At 40.7% G+C, this 24,712-nt stretch overlaps 1 protein-coding gene across 1 annotated transcript in view; it reads right to left on the bottom strand.

Annotated features, from left to right (window-relative positions):
* CUL5 (cullin 5) overlaps positions 1 to 24,712 on the bottom strand; it is a 105,729-nt gene that overhangs the window by 4,221 nt on the left and 76,796 nt on the right. Inside the window, 7 exon segments of the mRNA XM_011926668.1 lie at positions 5,019 to 5,142; positions 5,749 to 5,867; positions 8,064 to 8,225; positions 8,730 to 8,905; positions 9,208 to 9,331; positions 14,738 to 14,869; positions 15,706 to 15,838. Coding sequence (XP_011782058.1) covers positions 5,019 to 5,142; positions 5,749 to 5,867; positions 8,064 to 8,225; positions 8,730 to 8,905; positions 9,208 to 9,331; positions 14,738 to 14,869; positions 15,706 to 15,838 — 970 coding nt within the window.

The following is a 24,712-nucleotide window of genomic DNA, read 5'->3' as shown; positions in this document are numbered from 1 at the left end:
ACGTCAGTTGGAGTCTGTTTTAAAAGTCATTAAGTAGTATTCTTTATATATTTATCAGATTAATTCATTATATTTGCTACAAATATTATCTTCAGTTTATACTAACTCAATTAAATGTTTTTAAGGTTTTTTTTTTTTTCCTTCTCTCTTTTTTTTTTTTTAAGACGGAGTCTCGCTCTGTCGCCCAGGCTGGAGTGCAGTGGCTGGATCTCAGCTCACTGCAAGCTCCGCCTCCCGGGTTTAGCCATTCTCCTGCCTCAGCCTCCCGAGTAGCTGGGACTACAGGCGCCCGCCACCTCGCCCGGCTAGTTTTTTGTGTTTTTTTTTTTAGTAGAGACGGGGTTTCACTGTGTTAGCCAGTATGGTCTCGATCTCCTGACCTCGTGATCCGCCCGTCTCGGCCTCCCAAAGTGCTGGGATTACAGGCTTGAGCCACCGCGCCCGGCCTTCCTTCTCTTTAAATACAAAGTTTTGCTATGTTGGCCAGGTTAGTCTTGAACCCCCAGCCTCAAATAATCCCCTGCCCTAGTCTCCTGAAGTGCTAGGATTACAGGTGTTAGCCACAATGCCCAGTAGTTTTTAAGTTTCTAAAGAAATAAATCTTTTTCATCTAGGTCATTTTATCAAAATTTTTCTTGATGATTTCCTTAATTACTGTTAAGTTTACAATAAGAGTTATTAGAAAATCATTAAATATTCTTTTCTCTTTTACCTTTTCCAGTACAAGCTCTCTCTTTACCCAACAAAAGGCATCTGTATGCTGGGTGTGGTGGCTCATGTGTGTAATCCTAGCACTTAGGGAGTTTGCTGTGGGTAGACTGCTTGAGTCCAGGAGTTTGAGACCAGCCTGGGCAACATGGCGAAACCCCATCTCTATAAAAAATACAAAAGTTAGCCGGGCATGGTGGCATGTGTCTGTGGCCCCAGCTATTCAGGAGGCTGAAGAAAGAGGATTGCTTGAGCCTGGGAGGTGGAGGTTGCAGTAAGCTGAGATCGCACCACTGCACTCCAGCCTGAGACCCTGTCTCCAAAACAAAAGGCATCTATCTCTTAGCACAAATTAGAGTTTGTTGTAAAAGAAATGTCAAAATAGAAAAAGAAGTAACATTTGCTTTTAACATTTAAAAACATAATTTTGCTGCAAATCAACAGACTTGGGAGTCAGGCACTATTCAGTAAGAGAAAAATTCCCTCAACTTCCCCTGTACAGATACGATAACCAGCCGGGGAGTGTGGCTCATGCCTGTAATCCCAGCAATTTGGGAAGTTGAGGGGGGCGGATTGTTTGAGTTGTGGAGTTTGAGACCAGCCTGGGCAACATGGCGAAACCCCATGTCTACAAAATATACAAAAAGTATTAGCCGGGCATGGTGGCATGCACCTGTGGTCCCAGCTACTCAGGGGGCTGAGGCAGGATCGCTTGAGCCTGGAAGGCAGAGGTTGCAGTGAGCTGAGATTGCACCACTGCACTCCAGCCTGGGTAACAGAGTGAGACCCTGTCTCAAAAAAACAGAAAAACAGGCCAGGAGCGGTGGCTCACGCCTGTAATCCCAGCACTTTAGGAGGCCAAGGCAAGTGGATCACGAAGTCAGGAGTTCGAGACCAGCCTGGCCAACATGGGGAAAGCCGTCTCTACTAAAAATACAAAAAATAGCTTGGCATGGTGTCGAGCACCTCTAATCCCAGCTACTCGGGAGTCTGAGGCAGAAGAATTGTTTGAACCTGGGAGGCAGAGGTTGTAGTGAGCCAAGATCGTGCCATTCCACTCCAGCCTGGGCAACAGGGTGAGACCCCATATCAAAAAACAAAACAAAAATAAATAAAAGATATGATGACCCCCTTCACTGACACCAGAAGGTCAAGTGAATTCCTCTCACCCTGGATGGTATTCAGATACCAGGCTCCTGATCATCATAAATTGGGGTTTATGGCAGGGGTTCAGAAGGAAAGTCTGTTCCTTCAGGCACTTGAAGATTACAGGAACCCAGAGGAAAAGCAGAGGCATTTGTAAACGTCCCAATTTCTCCTTAGGTAGAGGTGAAGGTGGTAGTTAGATAACCTAAGGGGAAAACAGAGCAGAGGGACACTGGCCCTGGTCCCCATGTGATATGCTGGAGGTCACTTAAAGAGTAGCCTAGTATGATGGAAATAATCTGCACTTCTGACTCTCCTTCAGTTCCCACATGTGACAGCAAGAGTTTCGAGCTAATGGACCTGCCACAGGGCTTTTAATGACAGGGCAAGGTGATCCTGCCATTATTCTGCAGAGAATAACGACACTGTGCCATGTAGGCCAAGGAGCCACACAGAAGATGTAGTGGAGTCTCAGAGCCTTCAAGAGCTCAGTAAGAGCAGGGGAAAGACAGCAAGGAAGAGGCCATAGGGTCCTTAGTAACTAGAAAAAGAATGAACCATAAATTCATCTGCTATAGACAACAGCAGCAGTTACCAACAGAAAGCCAAATTCCCAAAGATGATAAACTACTTCACAGCTGCCAAAACCAACAATCCAGGACACTGTCATAACTGCAAAGATATGACGCTCCCTTCACTGTCATTACCAGTCAAGCAAATCCCTCTCAACCTCAAAATACCCAGATGCCACCTATGCAAACAGCAATCAATGGGGATGAGTGGAGTAGGATCAGGAGGAAATAAAGTCTGAGCATTACCTAAAGACAGCTTAGATTACTGGATTGTACATAATTATGGGTCACATTAAGACAAAGGGACCTCAATTGCTCTGCACATCTTATAGTATCAATACACCCGCTTATACATTTCAACTCTTTTTTATTTTATTTTATTTTTTTAGATGGAGTCTTGCTCTGTGGCCAGGTTGGAGTGCAGTGGTGCGATCTCGGCTCACTGCAACTTCCGCCTCCCGGGTTCAGGAGATTCCACTCCCTCAGCCTCCTGGGTAGCTGGGACTACAGGCATGCACCACCATGCCCGGCTAATTTTTTGTATTTTCGTAGAGACGGGGTTTCATCATGTTGGTCAGGATGGTCTTGATCTCCTGGCCTCGTGATCCGCCTGCCTCAGCCTCCCAAAGCATTGGGATTACAGGCGTGAGCCACTGTGCCTGGCCTATTTTTCTTTTTTTTTGAGACAGGGTCTCACTCCGTCACCCAGGCTGGAGTGCAGTGGTGCAATCTCAGCTCATTGCAACCTCTGCCTTCCAGGCTCAAGCGATCCTCCTGCCTCAGCTCCTTGAGTAGCTGGGACCACAGGCACATGCCACCATGCCTGGCTATGTTCACACCATGCCCGGTTATGTTCACACAGGTATATATATTTATCACAACTCACTGAAAATTATACTTTGAAAGATACATTTCATTGTGTCTAAATTACAACTAAAAATTGTAGCAACAAAAAAGAGCTCAACCTTTCTATTTTATTCAACTCTCCTAAATTTCCCAGTAAAGGGCCACTCTCTTCATACAGCTCCTACACAGTAGTTTTTTTTTTTTTTTTTGAGATGGAGTCTCGCTCTGTCGCCCAGGCTGGAGTGCAGTGGCCGGATCTCGGCTCACTGCAAGCTCCGCCTCCCGGGTTTACGCCATTCTCCTGCCTCAGCCTCCCGAGTAGCTGGGACTACAGGTACCCACCACCTCGCCCGGCTAGTTTTTTTTTTTTTTAGTAGAGACGGGGTTTCACCATGTTAGCCAGGATGGTCTCGATCTCCTGACCTCGTGATCCGCCCGTCTCGGCCTCCCAAAGTGCTGGGATTACAGACTTGAGCCACCGTGCCTGGCTAGTTTTTTAAAAATGTGTATGAATCTTTCTTATTTTCCTTTTATTTACTGCTACATAGAAATGCAAGTGGTTTTTATTCATCTTTTCTCTGCTACATTATCGTATTACATGATCTATAGGTAATAAGCATTTTTAATCTTTTCGTCTTGTTACATATTTTAAAAAGTACAGTGGGCTGGGCATAGTGGGCTCACACTTGTAATCCCAGCACTTTGGGAGGCCAAGGCAGGCATATCGCTTGAGCCTAGGAGTTCAAGACCAGCCTGGGCAACATGGCGAAACCCTGTCTCCACTAAAAATACAAACTAGCTGAGTGTGGTGGTGTATGCCTGTTGTCCCAGCTAATCAGGAGGCAGAGGTGGGAAACTCCTTCGAGCCCAGGGAGTTGAGGCTGCAGTGGGTTGAGATGGTGCCACTGCACTCTAGCCTGGGCAACAGACTGAGACTCTGTCTCAAAAAACAAACAAAAAACAGAAAAAGAAAAGTACACTGGCCAAAAGTTTCAAACAGTATTAAATGAAAATAGTAAAAGTTGAAAGATTTGGTTTTAAAAGGACTATTTCTAAAGTTAAAACAATCATGCATAGGTGTTACTTATTACATTCAGAAGATCTTAATCCTAGTTTTAAACTATTTTTTCTTTTTTGAGACAGAGTCTTGCTCTGTCGCCCAGGCTGGAGCGCAGTGGCCGGATCTTAGCTCACTGCAAGCTCCGCCTCCCGGGTTTACATCATTCTCCTGCCTCAGCCTCCCAAGTAGCTGGGACTACAGGTGTCTGCCACCTCGCCCAGCTAGTTTTTTGTATTTTTTTTAGTAGAGACGGGGTTTCACCGTGTTAGCCAGGATAGTCTCGATCTCCTGACCTCGTGATCTGCCCGTCTCGGCCTCCCAAAGTGCTGGGATTACAGGCTTGAGCCACCACGCCCGGCCTTAAACTATTTTTAAAAGAATAAATGAATATTAGAGAACGTTTTTGGTTCTAAGTAAGTTTCCCAATTTCACATTATAATGCAATATGAAACTGGAATTTATATTCCAAATGGAATGGAAATTTTAATACCTTTTTAAAAAATTGACTGAGAAAAGATCTCACTTTGTTGCCCAAGAGATCCTCCTGTCTCAGCCTCCCAAAGTGTTGGGATTACGTGCGTGAGCCACCGCACTTGGCCCCTACATGCTTTTAAATTCAAAATTTAAAAAACAAAAAAACACTAAGTTTTTTTTTAAACTTCGGACATTCTGTCAATATTACAAACCTGGGTTCTTAGTATTCGTAGTTGAACTATTCCTTCATTCTCTTCTTCTCTCATCCTTTCTGTAGTGAGCTGCAAACGTCCAATCAAGTTGATTTTGCCCCTTTTCTGAACCTTTGCATTTTTTCTACAAAAAGAATTGAATCAAATATTTTATGGCGAAAAACACTTTAAAAATCCTATTATAGCAACAATGTCTGAGAGAAAAGATTTTAAAATATTCCTAAAATATCAGAACTGTTTAAAGGAAAAATGACAACCTATATATTGCTTTAAAACAAACTCTATTTTCCTTAAACATGATAACTAACCTGTTAATAAAATGAGTGATTATGTTCTCTGTAAAAACAAAGTTAATATTTCATATTGCCACGAAAGTGACTAATAGAAGACATATGGGTTATGCCTAACCGGGTCTTGACAAAAACAAACAAACAAACAAACAAAAAGCTTTGTCTGAATAAAGTTGCTTTATAGCACAAAAGGATATCAACCTGAAAGACGAAATGCAACACAGTATAATGTCAGAGACCAAAAATGTATCAATGAAAAATATAGTAAAGAAGTAAACATCTGATTGATATTTTCCATAAACAACTAAATGATGTCAGCTTAGAGTGATGACAGTATATAGTTATGTTTTAAATATAATGTAAGGAAAGTAATTATTTTGCAAAAAACAAAGTGCTAAAATTCAAACAAGGTGTTATTTTAGATCAACTAACAAGCTTACATTAAACTGAACTCCTGGTTCACTGAGAAGAGGGTACCTTCTGTAAAGTCTTTGGGTGAGTTGACTTGAGGTTCATACAATAAAACTTGCCGTTTGAGTTTTGGGAAAGCTACTAAAGACTACGAAGAATAAGGAGAAAACAATTAGCATCTATAAACAGTATGGAATACTAAGATCAATTCTCCCACATAATCAACATAGGCAAGAAAAAGATTACAAACACCAACTTAAAATGTTTGGTACTTCCATGAATATAATATTTGAATGCATAATGAGGAAAGAGAGGAGGTGAAAAGAGTTGGTTATGAGAAAGCAATAAATGGTCTCTTTACAATAAGACAAGAAACTGGGACTGGTCACGCAGGACCATAGCAGACACCATCTGCCAGTTATATACCAGCTATTTCCTCCATAGGTAATAATTAATTTTGGAACTTCAGGCCAAGTGCAGTGGCTCACGCCTGTAATTCCAGCACTTTGGGAAGCTGAGGCAGGCAGATTACTTGAGCTCAGGAGTTTGAAACCAGCCTGGGCAACACGGTGAAACCCCGTCTCTACCGAAAATACAAAAATTAGCCAGGCATGGGGCATGCCCCTGTAGTCCCAGCTACTAGGGGCACTGAGGTGGGAGGATCGCTTGAACCTGGGAGGTGGAGGTTGTAGTGAGCTGAGATTGTGCCACTGAACTCCAACCTGGATGACAAAGCAAGCCTGTCTCAAAAAAAAAAAAAAAATTGGAACTTTAAGAAGTCTATGGAGTAGAAATAAAATGTAGTTGTGAGCAGGGGGATAATGAGTACAATCTACAAGTCCTCAAACAGACCAAAGTTTTCTTTTAGATTTTTGGTCATCATAAAACCTCTGAACACATTCTCAGTATAAAAATTAAGCATATATCTGAGGTACGGTGGCTCAGGCCTTTAATCCCAGCACTTTGGCCGGGCGCGGCGGCTCATGCCTGTAATCCCAGCTCTCAGGGAGGCAGAGGCGGGAGGATAGCTTGAGCCCAGGAGTTCGAGACCCGCTGAGGAAGCTGCCGGGCGCGGTGGCTCACGCCTGTAATCCCAGCTCTCAGGGAGGCAGAGGCGGGAGGATAGCTTGAGCCCAGGAGTTCGAGACCTGCCTGGGTAATATAGTGAGACCCCGTTCTCCACAAAAAGGAAAAAAAAAACAGGAAAAAAAGACAAATCCCAGCACTTTGGGAGGCTGAGGCGGGCAAATTACCTAAGATCAGGAGTTTGAGACTAGCCTGACCAACATGGTGAATCCCCATCTCTACTAAAAATATATAATTAGCTGGATGTAGGGGCACATCCCTGTAATTCCAGCTACTTGGGAGGCTGATTCAGGAGAGTTGCTTAAACCTGGGAGGCGGAGGTTGCAGTGAGCTGACACTGCGCCATTGCACTCCAGCCTGAGTGACAAGAGCGAAACTGTCTCAAAACAAAAAAAAAAAACCAAAAGTACATAGCTCGTCACATTCCTCACAGGTAAAACTTAAATACCAACTCAATCTTTCTCTTTTTTAAAAAAAAAATTTTTTGAGATGGGTCTCACCATGTTGCCCAGGCTGGAGTGCAGTGGCGTGATTGTGGCTCACTGCATCCTCCTGGGCTCAAGCAATCCTCCCACTTCAGCCTTCCAAGTGGCTGGGGATACAGCCACCAAGCTGGCTAATTTTTTTTTTTTTTTTTTTAGAGATGGGATTGCACTATGTTGCCTAGCTAGTTGCAAACTCCTCAGTTCAAGCAATCCTCTCCTCCCAAAGTGCTGGGATCACAGCCATGAGCCACTGCTCCTGGCCTCTCCTTTTTTTTGAAGCACTTTTTTCTGCCTTGTTAACCCACCTACTGGCAATTTATTTTTTTCATAAATATCTCATTAGTATGTGGGGATGTATATATATATATATATTTTTTTCAGACGGAGTCTGACTCTGTTGCCTGGGCTGGAGTGTAGTGGCACAATCTCGGCTCACTGCAACTTTTGCCTCCTGAATTCAAGCAATTCTCCTGCCTCAGCCTCCCAAGTAGCTGGGATTATAGGCGCGTGCCACCACATCCAGGTAATTTTTGTATTTTTAGTAGAGATGGGGTTTCACTAGGCTGGTCTTGAACTCCTGACCTCAAGTGATCTGCCCACCTCAGCCTCCCAAAGTGCTGGGATTACAGGCGTGATCCACTGTGCCCGGCCTCTATTTTTCATGATAAGACCTTTTGAAACTGTCATGAATTTAATAATATATTACAAGCCAAGCATATATTTCCTGCTACATGAGAGGATACAATCTTAAAAACAAAAAAACATAAACCAACCCATAAAGTCCTTCTAAGTTCAGCATCAGGGAGTTCAGTTGCAAGTTTAAGATTTTCAAAGCTGATTTTCTCTCTGGGTCTTTGGTTCCATGCAAACAACACGGCGAGCTGAAACGTGGTTACCTCCAAATCATACTGACCAACTTCATTCTTAAATGTTATCTACAATAGATAAAATAGATTTTTAATAAATATGAATCTATGACATGAATTTATATATGAAAAAGGCTGCTGTCTTCCAATATTCACTCTTGCTTTCACAGTAATAAACATTTTAGAAGACGTTAATGACTGCCCAGAATACATGCTTATCTCCCAGCTTTCCATGTAACAAAATGTGGCCACAAGACTGAGTACTGGCCAGTGTGATGCAAATGGAAACGACAGAGGAAACTTCTAGAAGTTGTCCCTAATGAAAGGTATAAGCTACCCTCACCTTTTGCTTTCTGTTGTCAGGAAGACTGAGATAGCTGGGATCATGCTGAATTCTGAGGACAAGGGCAGAAGCCTATGTCCCTAACAACTTCATGAAAAAATTTCACTATTTCTGCTCAAACTTTTACACGAGAGAGGCGAAAATCTATTTTGTTTAAGCAATTCTTCTGTGGAGTCCTGCTACTTTCATCCAAACTGAAAGCTGAAGTAACAAACACACTATCTACTTACAATTCCATTTGACATGAGATGATGCCAATGTAATTTTCTACCACTATGATTTTTTTTGTAGAATTCTTCTACTTCTGGTATCAGGTCCTCCAGTTCAGTAGGAAGTGAGACAAAGACTTTCTCAGAACTTCTTGACCAGGCACCAGCATTCAGAATTTTTATATTAACTGAATCAGCTATAGAGAACAATATCAGGAATATAAAGTAAATTATCTTAATGGATAAAATTCAAAATAAATACAGGGTAACTTTGGGTGAAAAATCAGTAAGACTATAAAGATTTTGTTAAAAGTGTCCTTTTGTTTTGAAATAAAGATCTGTAAATCTAACACACTGCTTTGATAGCTGTCTCGATGGAAATGGACTTCATAACATCTTTCGATCTATTACTGCTGAGGTTTATTTTTAATTTACTGGAAAACAAAGATATTCTTTTTTCTAAGTTTAAAAAAATGTATGTGTAATTATAAAATAATACCTGGTAATGCCAATTTATTATTTTTGTGCATTTCCTTAAAAGCTTGGTTCAAATCTTCAGATACTTTTATGTCCTGAAACATTCTAGCAAGCTTGTTTACATAATCCGCTGGCATACCAACTTCCTATAAAAATCAAAGACGGAAGAGGTAATAAATACATAATCTGATATACTACTGGGAAAAATTTTAATGAAAAAACTAAGTCTTAGATGTTTTAATACAAAATTTTTCTCTTATTTATTAGAATTTTATTGTCTAATACCTATGAAATTTGCTCTTAGAAACAAAATACGGTATTACAAGGGGTCCCTGCTTTGTGCAATTTTAGTATGTATGAACTTCAGTTACCACAGTGCAGTTACATAATACCAATTCCCCAAGAACAAAGCTCAACTTTCAGTTGACACCATATAATAAATGTAACTGCATAAAGTAAAAACTTTATTTCTAACTCTTTGATCCACAAATCATGACAAAAATAACAGTGACTAATCATAATATGTCTTTCAAAATCAATTAGTTGGCATGGTGTGTAATCCTAGCACTTTGGGAGGCTGAGGCAGGAGGATCACTTGAAGCCAGGATTTTAAGACCAGCCTGGGCAACACAGTGAGACCCCATCACTACAAAAAATTTTTAAAAGTTAGCGGGATATGGTGGCATATCCCAGCTACTCGGAAAGCTGAGGTGGGTGGACTGCTTGAGCCCAGGAGTTTGAGCTCTGATTGTGTTACTGCACTCCAGCCTGGGCAACAGAAGAAGATCCTGTTTCTTACAAAAATAAAATAAATACATTTAAAAAAAATGTGAACACAATCTATCAGTCATTTGTTTATTCAGTTAAACCACAGAGAGCAAAGCGTGCAGTTTCATTGTATCCTTGGCTTCCAGTAATAAACCCACATGACAACTTACAAAAAAGAATACTCAAACAAGATAACTGGCACACAAAGATAATAAAAGTAAACTGAGGAAATGAAAAGTGATAATGCTGGAAATGAAAGTAAAATAGAACAAAAATGGAGTTACAGAAGAAAGCTGACTGTGGTTGTCAGGCTGATAATGCCAGTGTTGAGGAACTTAGTGAAGGCAAATTATCAATAAAAAAGATAAAAGTGGTGAGTGACAAAAAAGATAAGATACCCTAGAGGAAGTGATCCTGGCAAAAATGCTATAAAGGAATTTGCAGTATTTCATGACACTGAAAGCCCAAAAGATAAAATGCTAGATGATCTAAATTACAGGGGGTATGACAACTCTCCAAGGCAAAGAAAAGATGCTTACTCTGTTAAGCTACACAAGAAGGCAAGAGCTATTCAAACTACTCTTTTTTTCTTTTTTTTTTTGAGGCAGAGTCTCGCTCTGTCACCCAGGCTGGAGTGCAGTGGCGTGATCTTGGCTCACTGTAAGTTCCGCCTCCTGGGTTCACGCCATTCTCCTGCCTCAGCCTCCCGAGTAGCTGGGACTACAGGCGCCCGCCACTACGCTGGCTAATTTTTTTATGTTTTTAGTAGAGACAGGGTTTCACAGTGTTAGCCAGGATGGTCTTGATCTCCTGATCTCGTGATCTGCCCGCCTTGGCCTCCCAAAGTGCTGGGATTACAGGCATGAGCCACCGCGCCTGGCCTCAAACCACTCTTCATTAACAGCTTTACTGAGTCAGATAATTTATCATAAAATTTACCCTTTTAAAGTATACAATTTGGTCGGGCTCACGCCTGTAATCCCAGCACTCTGGGAGGCCGAGGTGGGTGGATCACCTGAGGTCAGGAGGTTGAGACCAGTCTGGACAACATGGTGAAACCCATCTTTACTAAAAACAGAAAAATAGCCGGGCTTGGTGGCACACGCCTGTAATCCCAGCTACTCAGGAAGCTGAGGCAGGAAAATTGCTTGAACTCCGGTGGCCGAAGTTGCAGTGAGCCGATATCACACCATTGCACTCCAGCCTGGGCAACAAAGTGAGAGTCTGTCTCAAAAAAAAAAATAAACAAAAATTAAATAAAGTACACGATTTAATATAGTTTAGCATATTCCCAGAGGTGTGCAACTATCACCACTATCTAATTTTAGAACATTTCCATCACCCCAAAAAGAAACCCCATACTATTTACAGTCACCCCTCCCTTCCCCTCCTGGCCCCAGCTCCTGCAAGTCACTAATTTACTGTCTGTGTCTGTGGATTTGCCTATTCTGGACACTTCATATTACTGGAATCATATGATATGGTCTTTGGCATTGGCTTCTTTCGCTTAGCATTATGTTTTCAAAGTTCATCTAATATTGTAGCATGTATTGGTACTTCATTCCTTTTTATCACAAAAAATATTCTACTGTATGGATCAATCACATTTTATTCATTAGCTCACTAACATTTTGGGATGTTTCCACTTTCTGACTATTATTAGTAATCTTGCCATGAACATTTGTTTACAAGTTTCTACATGAGCCGGGCGCAGTGGCTCAAGCCTGTAATCCCAGCACTTTGGGAGGCCGAGGCGGGCGGATCACGAGGTCAGGAGATCGAGACTATCCTGGCTAACACGGTGAAACCCCGTCTCTACTAAAAAAATACAAAAAACTAGCAGGGCGAGGTGGTGGGTGCCTGTAGTCCCAGCTACTTGGGAGGCTGAGGCAGGAGAATGGCGTGAACCCAGGAGGCGGAGCCTGCAGTGAGCTGAGATCCGGCCACTACACTCCAGCCTGGGCGACAGAGCGAGACTCCGTCTCAAAAAAAATAAAAAAATAAATAAACAAGTTTTTACATGAAATATATGTTTTCATTTCTCTTCAAATGAATTACCTAAGAGCGAAATTGCTGGGTCAACTCAGTTTAACATTTTAAGGAACTGCCCAACAGTTTTCCAAAGTGGCTGCACCATCTTATATCCCCACTAGCAACTTATGAAGGTTCCAATTTCTCCTCTTCCTTACTAACATTTGTTATTGTCTGTCTTTATTTTAGCTACCCCAGTGGGAATAAAGTAGTACCTCTTTGTGTTTTTTTGTTTGTTTGTTTTTGAGAAAGGGTTCACTCTGTTGTAGAGTGAACAACAGGCTGCAGTACAGTGGCACGATCTCAGCTCATTACAACTTTGAACCTCTGGGCTCAAGCAATCATCCCATCTCAGCCTCCCGAGTAGCTAGAACTATAGGCACACATTACCATGCCTAGCTAATTTCTGTATTTTCTGTAGAGACTGGGTATTGTTATGTTGCCCAGGGTGGTTTCTAACTCCTGGCTTCATGCGATCCTCCCACCCCAGCCTTCCAAAGTATTTGGGATAAGCAGGAGTCACCAAGTCCAGCCTCTCCTTGCATTTCACTAATGACTAATGATGTTGAGTATCTTTGCATGCACTTATTGGCCATTTGGGTATCTTCTGTGAAGAGACGTCAATTCGAAACCTTTGCCTGCTTTTAATTATTTGTCTTGTGTGTGTGTGTGAGTGAGGGAGACAGGACCTGACCCTGCTGCTCAGGCAGGAGTACAGTGGTATGATCTCCGTTCACTGTAACCTCCACCTCACAGGCTCCGGCGATCCTCCCACCTCAGCCTCCCAAGCAGCTGGGACTAAGGTGCATATCACCATGCCCAGCTAATCTTTGTATTTTTTGTAGAGATGGGGTTTCACCACGTTGCCCAGGCTTGTCTCCAACTCTGAGCACAAACCGTCTGCCCCCTCACCCCAGCCTCCCAAAGTGCTGGGATTACAGGTGTGAGCCACCATGCCTGGCCTTATTTGTCATTTTACTGTTGGGTCTTGGTATTTTTTTTTTTAACAAAGAAATAACATAGGCCAGGCATGGTGGGTCATGCCTATAATCTCAGTACTTTGGGAGGCTGAGGCAGGAGGATCATCTGAGCTCAGGAGTTCAAGACCAGCCTGACCAAAACGCAAAACCCCATCTCTACTAAAAATACAAAAATTAGCCAGGTGTCATGGTGCAAGCCTGTAGTCCCAGCTACTTAGAAGGTTGAGACAGGAGAATTGCCTGAATCTGGGAGATGGAGGTTTCAGTGAGTCAAGATCGCACCACTGCAATCCAGCCTGGGCAACATAGCAAGACTCTGTCTCCAAATAAAAAAAAAAAGAAAGAAAAAAATAATTTAACTCTAAAGGTTTCTCACAGTAAATATGTATTAGTTTTGCTATTTTTCCCTTTTTCCTATATATTTATAAGTGACAGTAAGAGTTTTGAGTCTTTTGACAGTAGTTTTTAAAAGTCACAGAACAATCATTCATTTTCCTACTAAGCAGTTTCAGTTGGCACAGTCATTTTTACTATCCTACAGTGCCATGCAAAGGGCTATCTATAAGTTAAAATATCTGTAGGTCTCTCTCGTGTGTGCTCGCTCGCACTCTCTCTCTCTCCATATATATATATATATATATGTATATATATATATATATGGAGAGAAATACATACACAGAAATGAAAGACATTTACTTTAATAATTAAAACAAAAAAACTCAAAAATTTTTATATTGGAATTTAGTTATAATCAGCATTGATTCCCTAAATAGGCCATCATTTAAAGGTTCTTTTTGCTATACAGAATTATTTGTTATTTATAAACATCTCTAAAGTTAAGCATTCATTCCTGAAAATACCTTAAAGATATAATAGTCTACTTATTTATTTATTTATTTATTTATTGAGATGGAGTCTCACTCTATCACCCAGGCTGAAGTGCAGTGGCACAATCTCGGCTCACTGAAAGCTCCGCCCCCTGGGTTCACACCATTATCCTGCCTCAGCCTCCCGAGTAGCTGGGACTACAGGCACCTGCCACCACGCCTGGTTAATTTTTTTATATTTTTAGTAGAGATGGGGTTTCACCATGTTAGCCAGGATCGTCTCGATCTCCTGACCTCGTGATCCACCCGCCTCGGCCTCCCAAAGTGTTGGGATTACAGGCGTGAGCCACCACGCCTGGCCCCTGTAGTCTATTTATTAATAAGGTCAGTTTAAACGAGAGTTGAGGTACAAATGAGAGTGAAACAGTACAAACAACTCAAGAACAAAGACACTTTACTAAAAGTATTAAGAACATTTACTTATTAGATATCACTTTATTTTACGTAATTGATGCTATATTCTTTTTTTTTGAAATGGAGTCTTGCTCTGTCACCCAAGCTGGAGTGCAATGGCGTGATCTCGGCTCACTGCAACCTCCATCTCCTGGGTTCAAGCGATTCTCCTGCCTCAGTCTCCCAAGCAGCTGGAATTACAGGAGTGCACCAGCACGTCCAGCTGATTTTTGCATTTTTAGTAGAGACAGGGTTTTGCCACGTTGGCCAGGCTGGTCTTGAACTCCTGACTTCAGGTGATCCACCTGCCTCGGCCTCCCAAAGTACTGGGATTACAGGTCGAGCCAATGCAGCCAGCCTAATTGATGCTATATTCTTATTTTATGTTTCCTGCTTCTTTTACATTAACAATATCTCCGAAATGTATTACTTAAGCACATATATAAATGATGCAATATATTAGAAAACCAAATATTTTTAAAAATTTACTTACTCTTAGCCACTCTACCATGTTTTCTTCAATTTCACTATCGGCAGAGATGTCTAATATAAGACGTCGTGTCAAATGAGCTTTATGATACCTCATAAAAACATCTTTGTTCTGTACATACTTAAGTACCAAGAGCTGTATGAAAAACAAAGTTACTTTCAGTTCTTATATACTCTTAGCCATCTCTCGAATTTAGACCTTCCTGTATCCACCAATTGTCACAAGTCAGAAATTTTTATAAGCATATAGATAGAGGCCTACTAAATTATCCATCTCTGAGAAACACCCAGTATACTACTTTGAAAAGTTAGCAAAATTGAGACTATAACCAAATAAAATTGTAGTTGCTCTAAATATCAGTTTTTTAGATTTTATATAAAATGCAACGATATACTTTACATGAAAAAAATCAATGTTTTTTTCTCCCCCCCAAGTTTCTCTTCTACTTATCTTTTTCACATTTTTTTCTGACACTAATCATCTCTCTGGGCCTTTCTGTCTACACTTGCCCAATATCTTATTTTTTTTCTTGTTTGTATTCGTGGGCTTACATCATTACACTAACAACTGGGTGACAAAGATGAAAGCAACTACTTAATGTACTCTCATTCATCCCTTGTTATCTATCTTGGACTCTCACCAAAAGGAAGGAGTGAAAAATTCCCAATCTCTCAACTATCATTCCAAATTTGTTGGAATGATACGTCTTGTATTAGTAGCTAGAACTTAATTCCTAAAAATAATCAAGAAAGGAGAGGAATTAAATGGTATTCCCTTGAAGAAGCTGTAGAATAAAAATTTTCAGAAAGAAAAATAACCCCCCTTAGAGGTCTTGCACTGTAAAACTTCGTAACATTAGTTCTTTACAGATAATACATTTTTAAATTGATACTATCACAGGAAGTCCTGTAAGCAGAACAGAAATTCAAAGTAAGGTAATTTTAAAAGTTGAAATACAAAACATTATGTACCACTTCTTTAAGTTTTGCTTCAATCTCTTCAGAGGTTAGTTTTTTGCTTAATGGTGTTTTCCTTAGCAACATGTCACAGTAATTGGCAAGCAGCTCAGGGCATTTTGATTCAGGCTGAGTTTTTAATCCCACCCTAAAAAACAAATTAAAAGCAGTTGATGGAAAAATGATTGATGTTTGCAATTATTTTTTTCTAAAGCCAATTATTCACATGCGAATTTCTCATGTTAAATAATCTAGTGATCAGGTTTGGAACTAGGATGAGCAAGCATCCTAGGGTGCCTAATTTAGGGAGGCACTCACTGTTAGGTACCCCTAAGTGCTGATGCCGCACTTGCAGAACCCTGAGAGTAAGAACCTCCTTCAATTTTGCACTCTAGGTGCCTTCTTGCCTCACCGTAGTGCTGACCTTGGCAATGATAATTAAAATATTTTGTTCAGAAATCTGTTAAAATACTTTTGAAAAACTGTTAAATTCTTGGAAACTTATGTTAACATTTAAAACTTTTATGATTAATATATTAAAATGGTTATTTCACTCTTTAAAATGTATCCAATATGACCTACATTACATAATGATGATATATATACCATCATGCAGTTAAAAAAAACTATAAATGAATTCTTCCTAAGCAGTAAAGAATTTGTATCTCGATTTCATTTTCCTGATACAAATTTTTCTTTAGTTTGAGATGGAGTTTTGGTCTTGTCCCCCAGGCTGGAGTGCAATGGTGTCATCCTGGTTCACTGCAAACTCCGCCTCTCGGGTTCAAGCCATTCTCCTGCCTCAGCCTCCTGAGCAGCCAGGATTACAGGTGCCCACCACCATGCCAGGCTAATTTTTGCATTTTTAGCAGAGATGGGGTTTCGCCATGTTGGCCAGGCTGGTCTCAAACTTCTGACCTCAGGTGACCCACCTGCCTCGGCCTCCCAAAAAAGTGCTAGGATTATATGCATAAGCCACCCCACCTAGCTCCTGGTAACAATGTAAACACAGCATATTGTTGTTTCTTAAAAAATAACTGAGACAGAAACACACACAAATTAAAAAATTTTAAAAATTGAGACAAGGTCTCACTATCTATATTGTCCAGGCTGGACTCCTCCTGAGTAGCTGGGACTATAGGTGCATGCCAGTGCACCGAGCAGTATATTGTATTTTTATGCTTGAAAGTCTTATATTTATTTTTTATCCTACTTCTCTAAAAATATACGTAAATAAATTTAAATTCGGGATTTTGAAATTTCTTGTGCTTATAAAATGCAAGTATTGTTTTCCAAGGATTGAGCTATCCAAATGTTAAGTATACAAATAATCCAAACAATTATATTGTGCATACACATACATAAAATATATGTATGTGTAAAATTTTACTGAATGTGTCAACTCGTAGTGGAGTGGATGAAACTTTTTTCCTCCCAATTGTATATCCAGGTATCAGCATAGATTAATTTCTTTTATTTGTATAAATTCATGTCTTTGCCCTGAGAAATCTTATTCACATAAGTAGATGAGACTAGAATAAGTTTGTCTTATTATATCATTCAATTATTTGAGCACCTCCTGAGCCATATGCAAAACAAAAAATAACCATACTGATGTAATATTAAAAACTATTTTTAATTATGCATATTTAAAGAATGGCTAACATCTATCAGTGAGGTGATGAATGAAGAAAACACAATCCATCCATCTCTCCTTGCAATGCCTGGCTCAGGTGTGAACTACTGCAACAATCGAAGTGATCTACCTCCCTCCTTCATTCAACCTATTGAGAGGTCAGCTATCAGTTTTTGTTTTTGTTTTGACATGGACATCTAGATACGTTGCTCAGGCTGGTCTTGAACTCCTGGGCTCAAGCAATCTTCACTCCTCAGCCTCCCAACTAGCTGGGATTACAAGCTAGCTATTAGTCCTATATTGTTTCTTTGAAGATAGGGTGTTATTTTTCCCCCGTGACTGTTTTAAAAGTTTTATTATTGTTTTCAGTTTTAAGCTGTTTTACTACGATGTACCTAGGAATGGTTTAATTTGTATTTATCCCACTTGGGATTCACAGACACCCTTAAATCTTTAATCAATTTTGGAAAATTTTACTCAATACCATTTCAAATATTGGTTAATACCCTCTTTTCTATGCTCTATGACTCCAATTATATATGGTTTTAGACACTTTCTTTCCTCAGATAACAATTTCCATCTATTTGTCCATTAATACATATTATTTCTTCATTGCTATTATCTAAGGTTATTAATAATTACTGATATATAATTTGCAAATCATACAAATCACTCACTTAAAATGTACAATATAGTGCTTTTAAAGTATATTCAGAAGGTTGTGTAATCATCACAATAAAATTTTAGAACATTTTCATTACCCCAAAAAGAAACCCCATACCTGCTAGCAGTCAAATCCCATTCTCTAGCTATCCTACTCTTGCCTCCCAGGCCTAGGCAACAACTAGTCTACTCTATGGATGTGCTGATTCTGGATATCTCAGATAAATGTTTTCATACAATAAGTGGTATTTTGTGACCCGCTTCTTTTACTTAGCATCAAGTTTTCAAGATTCATCCATGTGTCATAGCATGTACCAGTAGTTCATCCCCCTTTTTTTAACATGTAACTTTTATTGAGAGTAAGAAAGATTCATCATTTTCATTTTTAAGTGTAAAATTCAGTGGCATTAAGTACATTTCACAATGCTGTACAAACATCACCGATATCTATTTTCAGAGCTTCTTCATTATCCCAAACAGAAATCTTGTATACATGGAACAGTAACTTCCCATCCCCTGGTAACTTTTATTCTACTTTTTGTCTCAATGGATTTGTCTGTTCTTGATACCTCATACAACTGTATTCATGTAAAATTTGTCCTTATGTGTCTGGCTTATTTGAATCACCATAATGTTTTCAAGGTTCATCTACCTTGTGGCATATAGCAGAATAATAATTCATTTCTTATGAATGAATAATATTCCACTGTATGGATGTAGCACATTTTGCTTATCTACGCAACTAATGGACATTTGGGTTGTTTACACTTTTTGGCTATTAAGAGTAATACCACTCTACTATGAACATGTATGAGCATGTTTCTGAATGAAAGTATGTTTTCATTTCTCTTTGGTATACACCTCAGAGTAGAACAGTTGGGCCATACAGCAACTGTGTTGAACTTCTTTTGTTTGTTTTAAAAGGCTAGTCAAGTGAAGCAGTGGGAGTGGAGAAGGAACAACTAAATCTGTAACTGGTTGTGATCAATCAGTTGTAAACACCACTGCACTTGGACCAGCCTATGTTGAACTTCTTGAGGAACTACCAAACTGTTTTCACAGCAGCTGTGCCACCAACAATATGATTCCAATTTTTCCATATCCTTACCAACACTTGTTATATCTGTCTTTTTTATTTTAGTCATCCTACTGGGTATGAAGTGGTAGCTCATTGTAGTTAAGCTATTAATCTTTTTAAAAATTTATTAATTTATTTTTTATTACACTTTAAGTTCTAGGGTACATGTGCACAACGTGCAGGTTTGTTACATATGTATACATGTGCCATGTTGGTGTGCTGCACCCTTAACTTGTCATTTACATTAGGTATATCTCCTAATGCTACCCCTCCCCGCTCCCTCCACCCCACGACAAGCCCCAGTGTGTGATGTTTCCCTTCCTGTGTCCAAGTGTTCCCATTGTTCAATTCCCTAATTAAAGTCCTTATGTGCTAACTCCAACATCAGGATCACCTGAGAATCTGCTTCTAAAATGATTCTTTTAGTTAAGTCATTAATTTCTCTGTCTTCATAGGACTAGTAATGTTGTACCGAATACTGGACACTGTATATAAAAGAATCACACAGGCACAAGATGATGTTATCTTGCATTAAGAATGGGTTCACCCTTTGTTCTGCCATGAAGGGGAATCAGTTCCTCTCCAGGGTTAGCCACTGAATCGAAGATATGTCCCTCATGGACTTTCAGTTCAGTGTCCAATGGGTTTTGTTACTCCAGTCCTGTGTGACCACCAAAACATCTACTGCCCTCCTGCTGTATTGCTTAGCCTAGCCAAAACTGCATTCTCAGCTGCAGCTTCTCCTTAGGGAAACACAGTTACAAATCCTCAAGTAACCTCTGAAAGGTTTATCTGGCATTTCTGTACATTTCAATCCTTTGTCATAGCTATTTCTATAGCTCTTAAATAACATAAAATTACTATTTTCTATATTTACCCAATTTTCTAGCTGTTCTCAACAGCAGCATTGGTTTACCACAAACTACTCCACTCCTCCTCAGAAGCAAGTCTTCCAAATAACTTGGATGCTACCACCAGTTTATTCTTCTAAAACAGGGGTGTCCAATCTTTTGGCCTCCCTGGGCCACACTGGAAGAAGGACTGTCTTGGGCCATACATAAAATACACTAACACTAATGACAGATGATGAGCTAAAGAAAAAAAAAACTGCCAAAAAAAAATCTCATAATGTTTCACGGAAGTTTACGAATGTATGTGTTGGGCCACATTCAAAGCCGTCCGGGGGAGCATGAGACCCGCGCGGTTGGACAAGCTTGTTCTAGAATATCACCTCCTCCACACCTCCAATAGCCACAACACCAACAGGTGCTGCCTGGATCAGCTAATGATACTTATTCTACTCCACAGAAATTTTCCACTTTGAGACAGGGTATCACTCTGTAGCCCAGACTGGAGTGCAGTGGTGCCATCATAGCTCACTGCAGCCTTGACCTCCCGGGTTCAAATGATCCTCGTGAATAGCTAGGACTACAGGTGTGCACCATCATGCTCATTTAATTTTTTAAACATTTTGTAGAGATGGGTCTCACTATATTGCCCTGATTGGTCTTAAACTCCTGGCCTCAAACAATCCTCCCACCTTGGCTCACCAAAGTGCTGAGATTACAAGCATGAGCCATGGCACCCAGCCTAGAAATGTTCTACTTTAATGTGGAGCTAAAAGTAGGACACAGTCACCTTAGAATCAGAAAACTAATAGAAACCCAGCAATCCTCACTTCAGAAATCTATCCTGTAGATAAAGATTCACAAATATTAAATGTACAATATTATCCTCTGTAGCACTAACAGTAATAGCAACACATCAGAAACTACTTAATGCAGCAGTAAAGGACCACTTAACTAAGCTATAGTACATCTACCAGACAGAGTGCCATGCTGCTATTCAGCATAGGAGGTTATGAAAAACCAACATAAAACAATAGAATGGCAAAAGACTGAGAGCAAGCACCCTAAAATCAGAAATAAGACAAGGATGCCTGAATTCACTCCTGCTGTTTGTTACTGTAGTAGATGTTCCAGTCAGAGCAATTAGGCAGAGCAAAGAAAACAGAACCAAACTGGAAAGGAAGAAGTAAAAGTATTTCTATTTGCAGATGTTATGACCTTATATACAGAAAAGCTGAAAGAATCCATAAAAAAGCTATCTGAGCTAATAAATAAATTGAGGAAAGTTGCAAAGCACAAAATAAACACATAAAAATCGTCTTGTGGTTGGGCACAGTAGCTCATGCCTGTACTTCTGCCACTTTGAGAGGTAGAGGCAGGAGGCTCACTTGAACCCAGGAGTTCAAGACCAGACTGGGCAACACAGCAAGACGCTGTCTCAAAAAAAAAATAAGCCGGGCATGGTGGTATGGCCCTTAGTCCCAGGTACTCAGAAGGTGGAGGCTTGAGCCCAGGAGGTGAAGGCTGCAGTGAGCTGTGATCATGCCATTGCACTCCAGCCTAGGTGACAGAGTGAAACCCTGCCTGAAAAAAAAGAAACAGGAAAAAAAAAAAATCATTTGTTTTTTTATACACCAGCAATGAACAATCCAGAAGGAAATTAAGAAAACAATTCCAGGCTTGGCACGGTGGCTCCTGTCCATAATCCTAGCACTTTGAGGGGCTAAGGTGGGAGAACAACTTGAGCCCAGGAGTTCAAGACCAGCCTGGGCAACACAGTGAGGGACTATCTCTACCAAAAACAATTAGCCAGGTGTGGTGGCCTGAACCTGTGGTCCTAGCTACTCAGAAGGCTGAGGTGGGAGGATCACTTGAGCCCAGGAGAGCAAGACTGCAGTGAGCCACGACTGCGCCACTGCACTCCAGCCTTGGTGACACAATGGACCTTGCCTTCAAAAAAAAAAAAAAAAAGAAAGAAGATGGATGGGAAAGGGAAAGGGAGGGAAGGGGAAGGGAAGGAAAGGAAGGAGGGAGGAAGGAAGAGCAATTCAATTTACAACAGCATCCAAAGAAAATATCAAGGAATAAATTTAACCAAGAATGTGGAAGACTTGTACACTGAAAGCTATAAAACATTGCTGAAAGAAATATAAAAAACAAATAAAAAGAAATTCCATTTTCATAATTGGGAGACATAACATTAATACATAACATTAATACATTAATACAATTAATAACATTAATAACATTAATACAATTCAATGCATATCAAAATTCCAAAGGTCTTTTTCACAGAAATGGAAAAGCTGATTCTCAAATTCATACAGAATTAGAAGGGAACCCAAATAGCCAAAATGATCTTGAAAAAGAACAAAGTTGAAACATGCACACGTCTTGCTTTCCAAGCTTATTGCAAGGCTACAGTAAATCACAACAATGCGGCACCAGCATAAGGACAAATATATAGACGAATGGAACCAAACTAAGCATCCAAAAATAAACACATACATCCATGGCCAACTGATTTTTTTTTTTTTTTTTTTTTGAGACAGAGTCTCGCACTCGCCCAGGCCGGAGTGCAGTGGCGCCATCTCAGCTCACTGCAAGCTCTGCCTCCCAGGTTCACGCCATTTTCCTGCCTCAGACTCCCGAGTAGCTGGGACTACAGGCACCCGCCACCAAGCCCGGCTAATTTTTTGTATACTACAGACGCCTGCCACCATGCCTGGCTAATTTTTTCTATTTTAGAGATGGGGTTTCCCCATGTTAGCCAGGATGGTCTTGATCTCCTGACCTGTGATCTGCCCACCTTGGCCTCCCAAAGTGCTGGGATTACAGGTGTGAGCCACTGAGCCCAGCGGTCAACTGATTTTTGATAATGGAGCAAATACTGTTCAATGAGTGCTGGAACAACTGGATATCCACATGCAAAAATATGAAGTTGGATCTATATCTCACAACATATACAAAAACTAACTCAAAATGGATCAATGACTGAAATATAAAAGCCAAAACTATAAAACCCTTTTTTGTTGTTGTTGAGACGAAGTCTCATTCTGTCACCCAGGCTGGAGTGTAATGGCATGATCTCAGCTCACTGCAACCTCCGCCTCCCAGATTCCGACAATTCTCCTGTCTCAGCCTCCCAAGTAGCTGGGATTACAGGCATGAGCTACCATACCTGGCTAATTTTTTGTATTTTTAGTAGAGACAGGGTTTCACCATCTTGGCCAGGCTGGTCTTGAACTCCTGACCTCAAGTGATCCACCTGCTTTGGCCTCCCAAAGTTCTGGGATTACAGGTGTGAGCCACTGTGCCCGGCCCTATAAAACTCTTAAAAAAAAAAAAAAAGTAACAATAAATCTTCACGATCTAAACATGAAACCAAAAGCAAAAGCTACAAAAGAAAAAAATAGGTAAACTGAACTTAATCAAAATTAAAAGCTTTTGTGCATCAAAGGACAGTATCAAGAAAATGAAAAGACAACTTACAGAATGGGAAAAAATATTAGCAAATCATATATCTGATACGGATCTAGTACCAGAATATATAAAGAACTCTTACAACTCAGCAACAAAGACAAAGAATCCAACTAAAAATGGGCAAAAGGGCCAGGCACGGTGACTCATGCCTGTAATCCCAGCACTCTGGAATGCCGAGGCAGGCAAATCACAAGGTCAAGAGATCGAGACCATCCTGGCCAACATGGTGAAACTCCATCTCTACTAAAAATACAAAAATTAGATGGGCATGGTGGCACACGCCTATAGTCCCAGCTACTCAGGAGGCTGAGGCATGAGAATCACTTGAACCCAGGAGGCGGAGGTTGCAGTGAGACAAGATCACACCACTGCACTCCAGTCTGGCGACAGAACAAGCCTCCATCTCAAACAACCAAAAAAAGAAGAAGGGGCAAAAGGCCTGGGCATGGTAGCTCATGCCTGTAAGCTCAACACTTTGGGAGGCTGAGGCAGGAGGATCTCTTGAGGCCAGGAGTTCGAGACCAGCCTGAGCAACATAGCAAGACCTCATCTCTGAAAGAAATTAGTCAGGTATGGTGGTGTGTGCCTGTAGTCCCAGCTACTCAGGAGGCTGAACCAGGACTGCTTAGGCCCAGGAGGTGGAGGCTGCAGTGAGCTATGATGACCCTTCATAAGGGAAAATATAGGAATCCCCCCTACCAAAAAAAAGATGAAAAATTGCTGAACATCAAGAGTCATGAGGGAGATGGGAATTAAAACATTAAGAATACCACTACATACATCCCAGATGACTAAAGTTAAAAGAACATGAAACATTGGTGAGAATGAGGATCATCTGGTACTCTCTTTTTTTTTTTTTTTTTTTTTGAGACGGAGTCTGGCTCTGTCGCCCAGGCTGGAGTGCAGTGGCGCGATCTCGGCTCACTGCAAGCTCCGCCTCCCGGGTTTACGCCATTCTCCTGCCTCAGCCTCCCGAGTAGCTGGGACTACAGGCGCCCGCCATCTCGCCCGGCTAGCTTTTTGTATTTTTTAGTAGAGACGGGGTCTCACCGTGTAGACCAGGATGGTCTCGATCTCCTGACCTCGTGATCCACCCGTCTCGGCCTCCCAAAGTGCTGGGATTACAGGCTTGAGCCACCGCGCCCGGCCATCTGGTACTCTCATACTCTATTGGTGGAAGAATAAAACAGAATAACCACTTTGGAAAGCAAACTACTGTTACATGCCAAAACATCAAAGAATTTCAAAAACACAATGCTGAACGAAGGAAGTTTTACACAAAAAGTACACAATGTATGATCTCATTTATACAAA

Source organism: Colobus angolensis, unplaced genomic scaffold, assembly GCF_000951035.1.
Source record: "Colobus angolensis palliatus isolate OR3802 unplaced genomic scaffold, Cang.pa_1.0 Scaffold7, whole genome shotgun sequence".
NCBI lineage: Eukaryota > Metazoa > Chordata > Mammalia > Primates > Cercopithecidae > Colobus > Colobus angolensis.
This window is presented reverse-complemented; position numbering and strand designations above follow the sequence as displayed.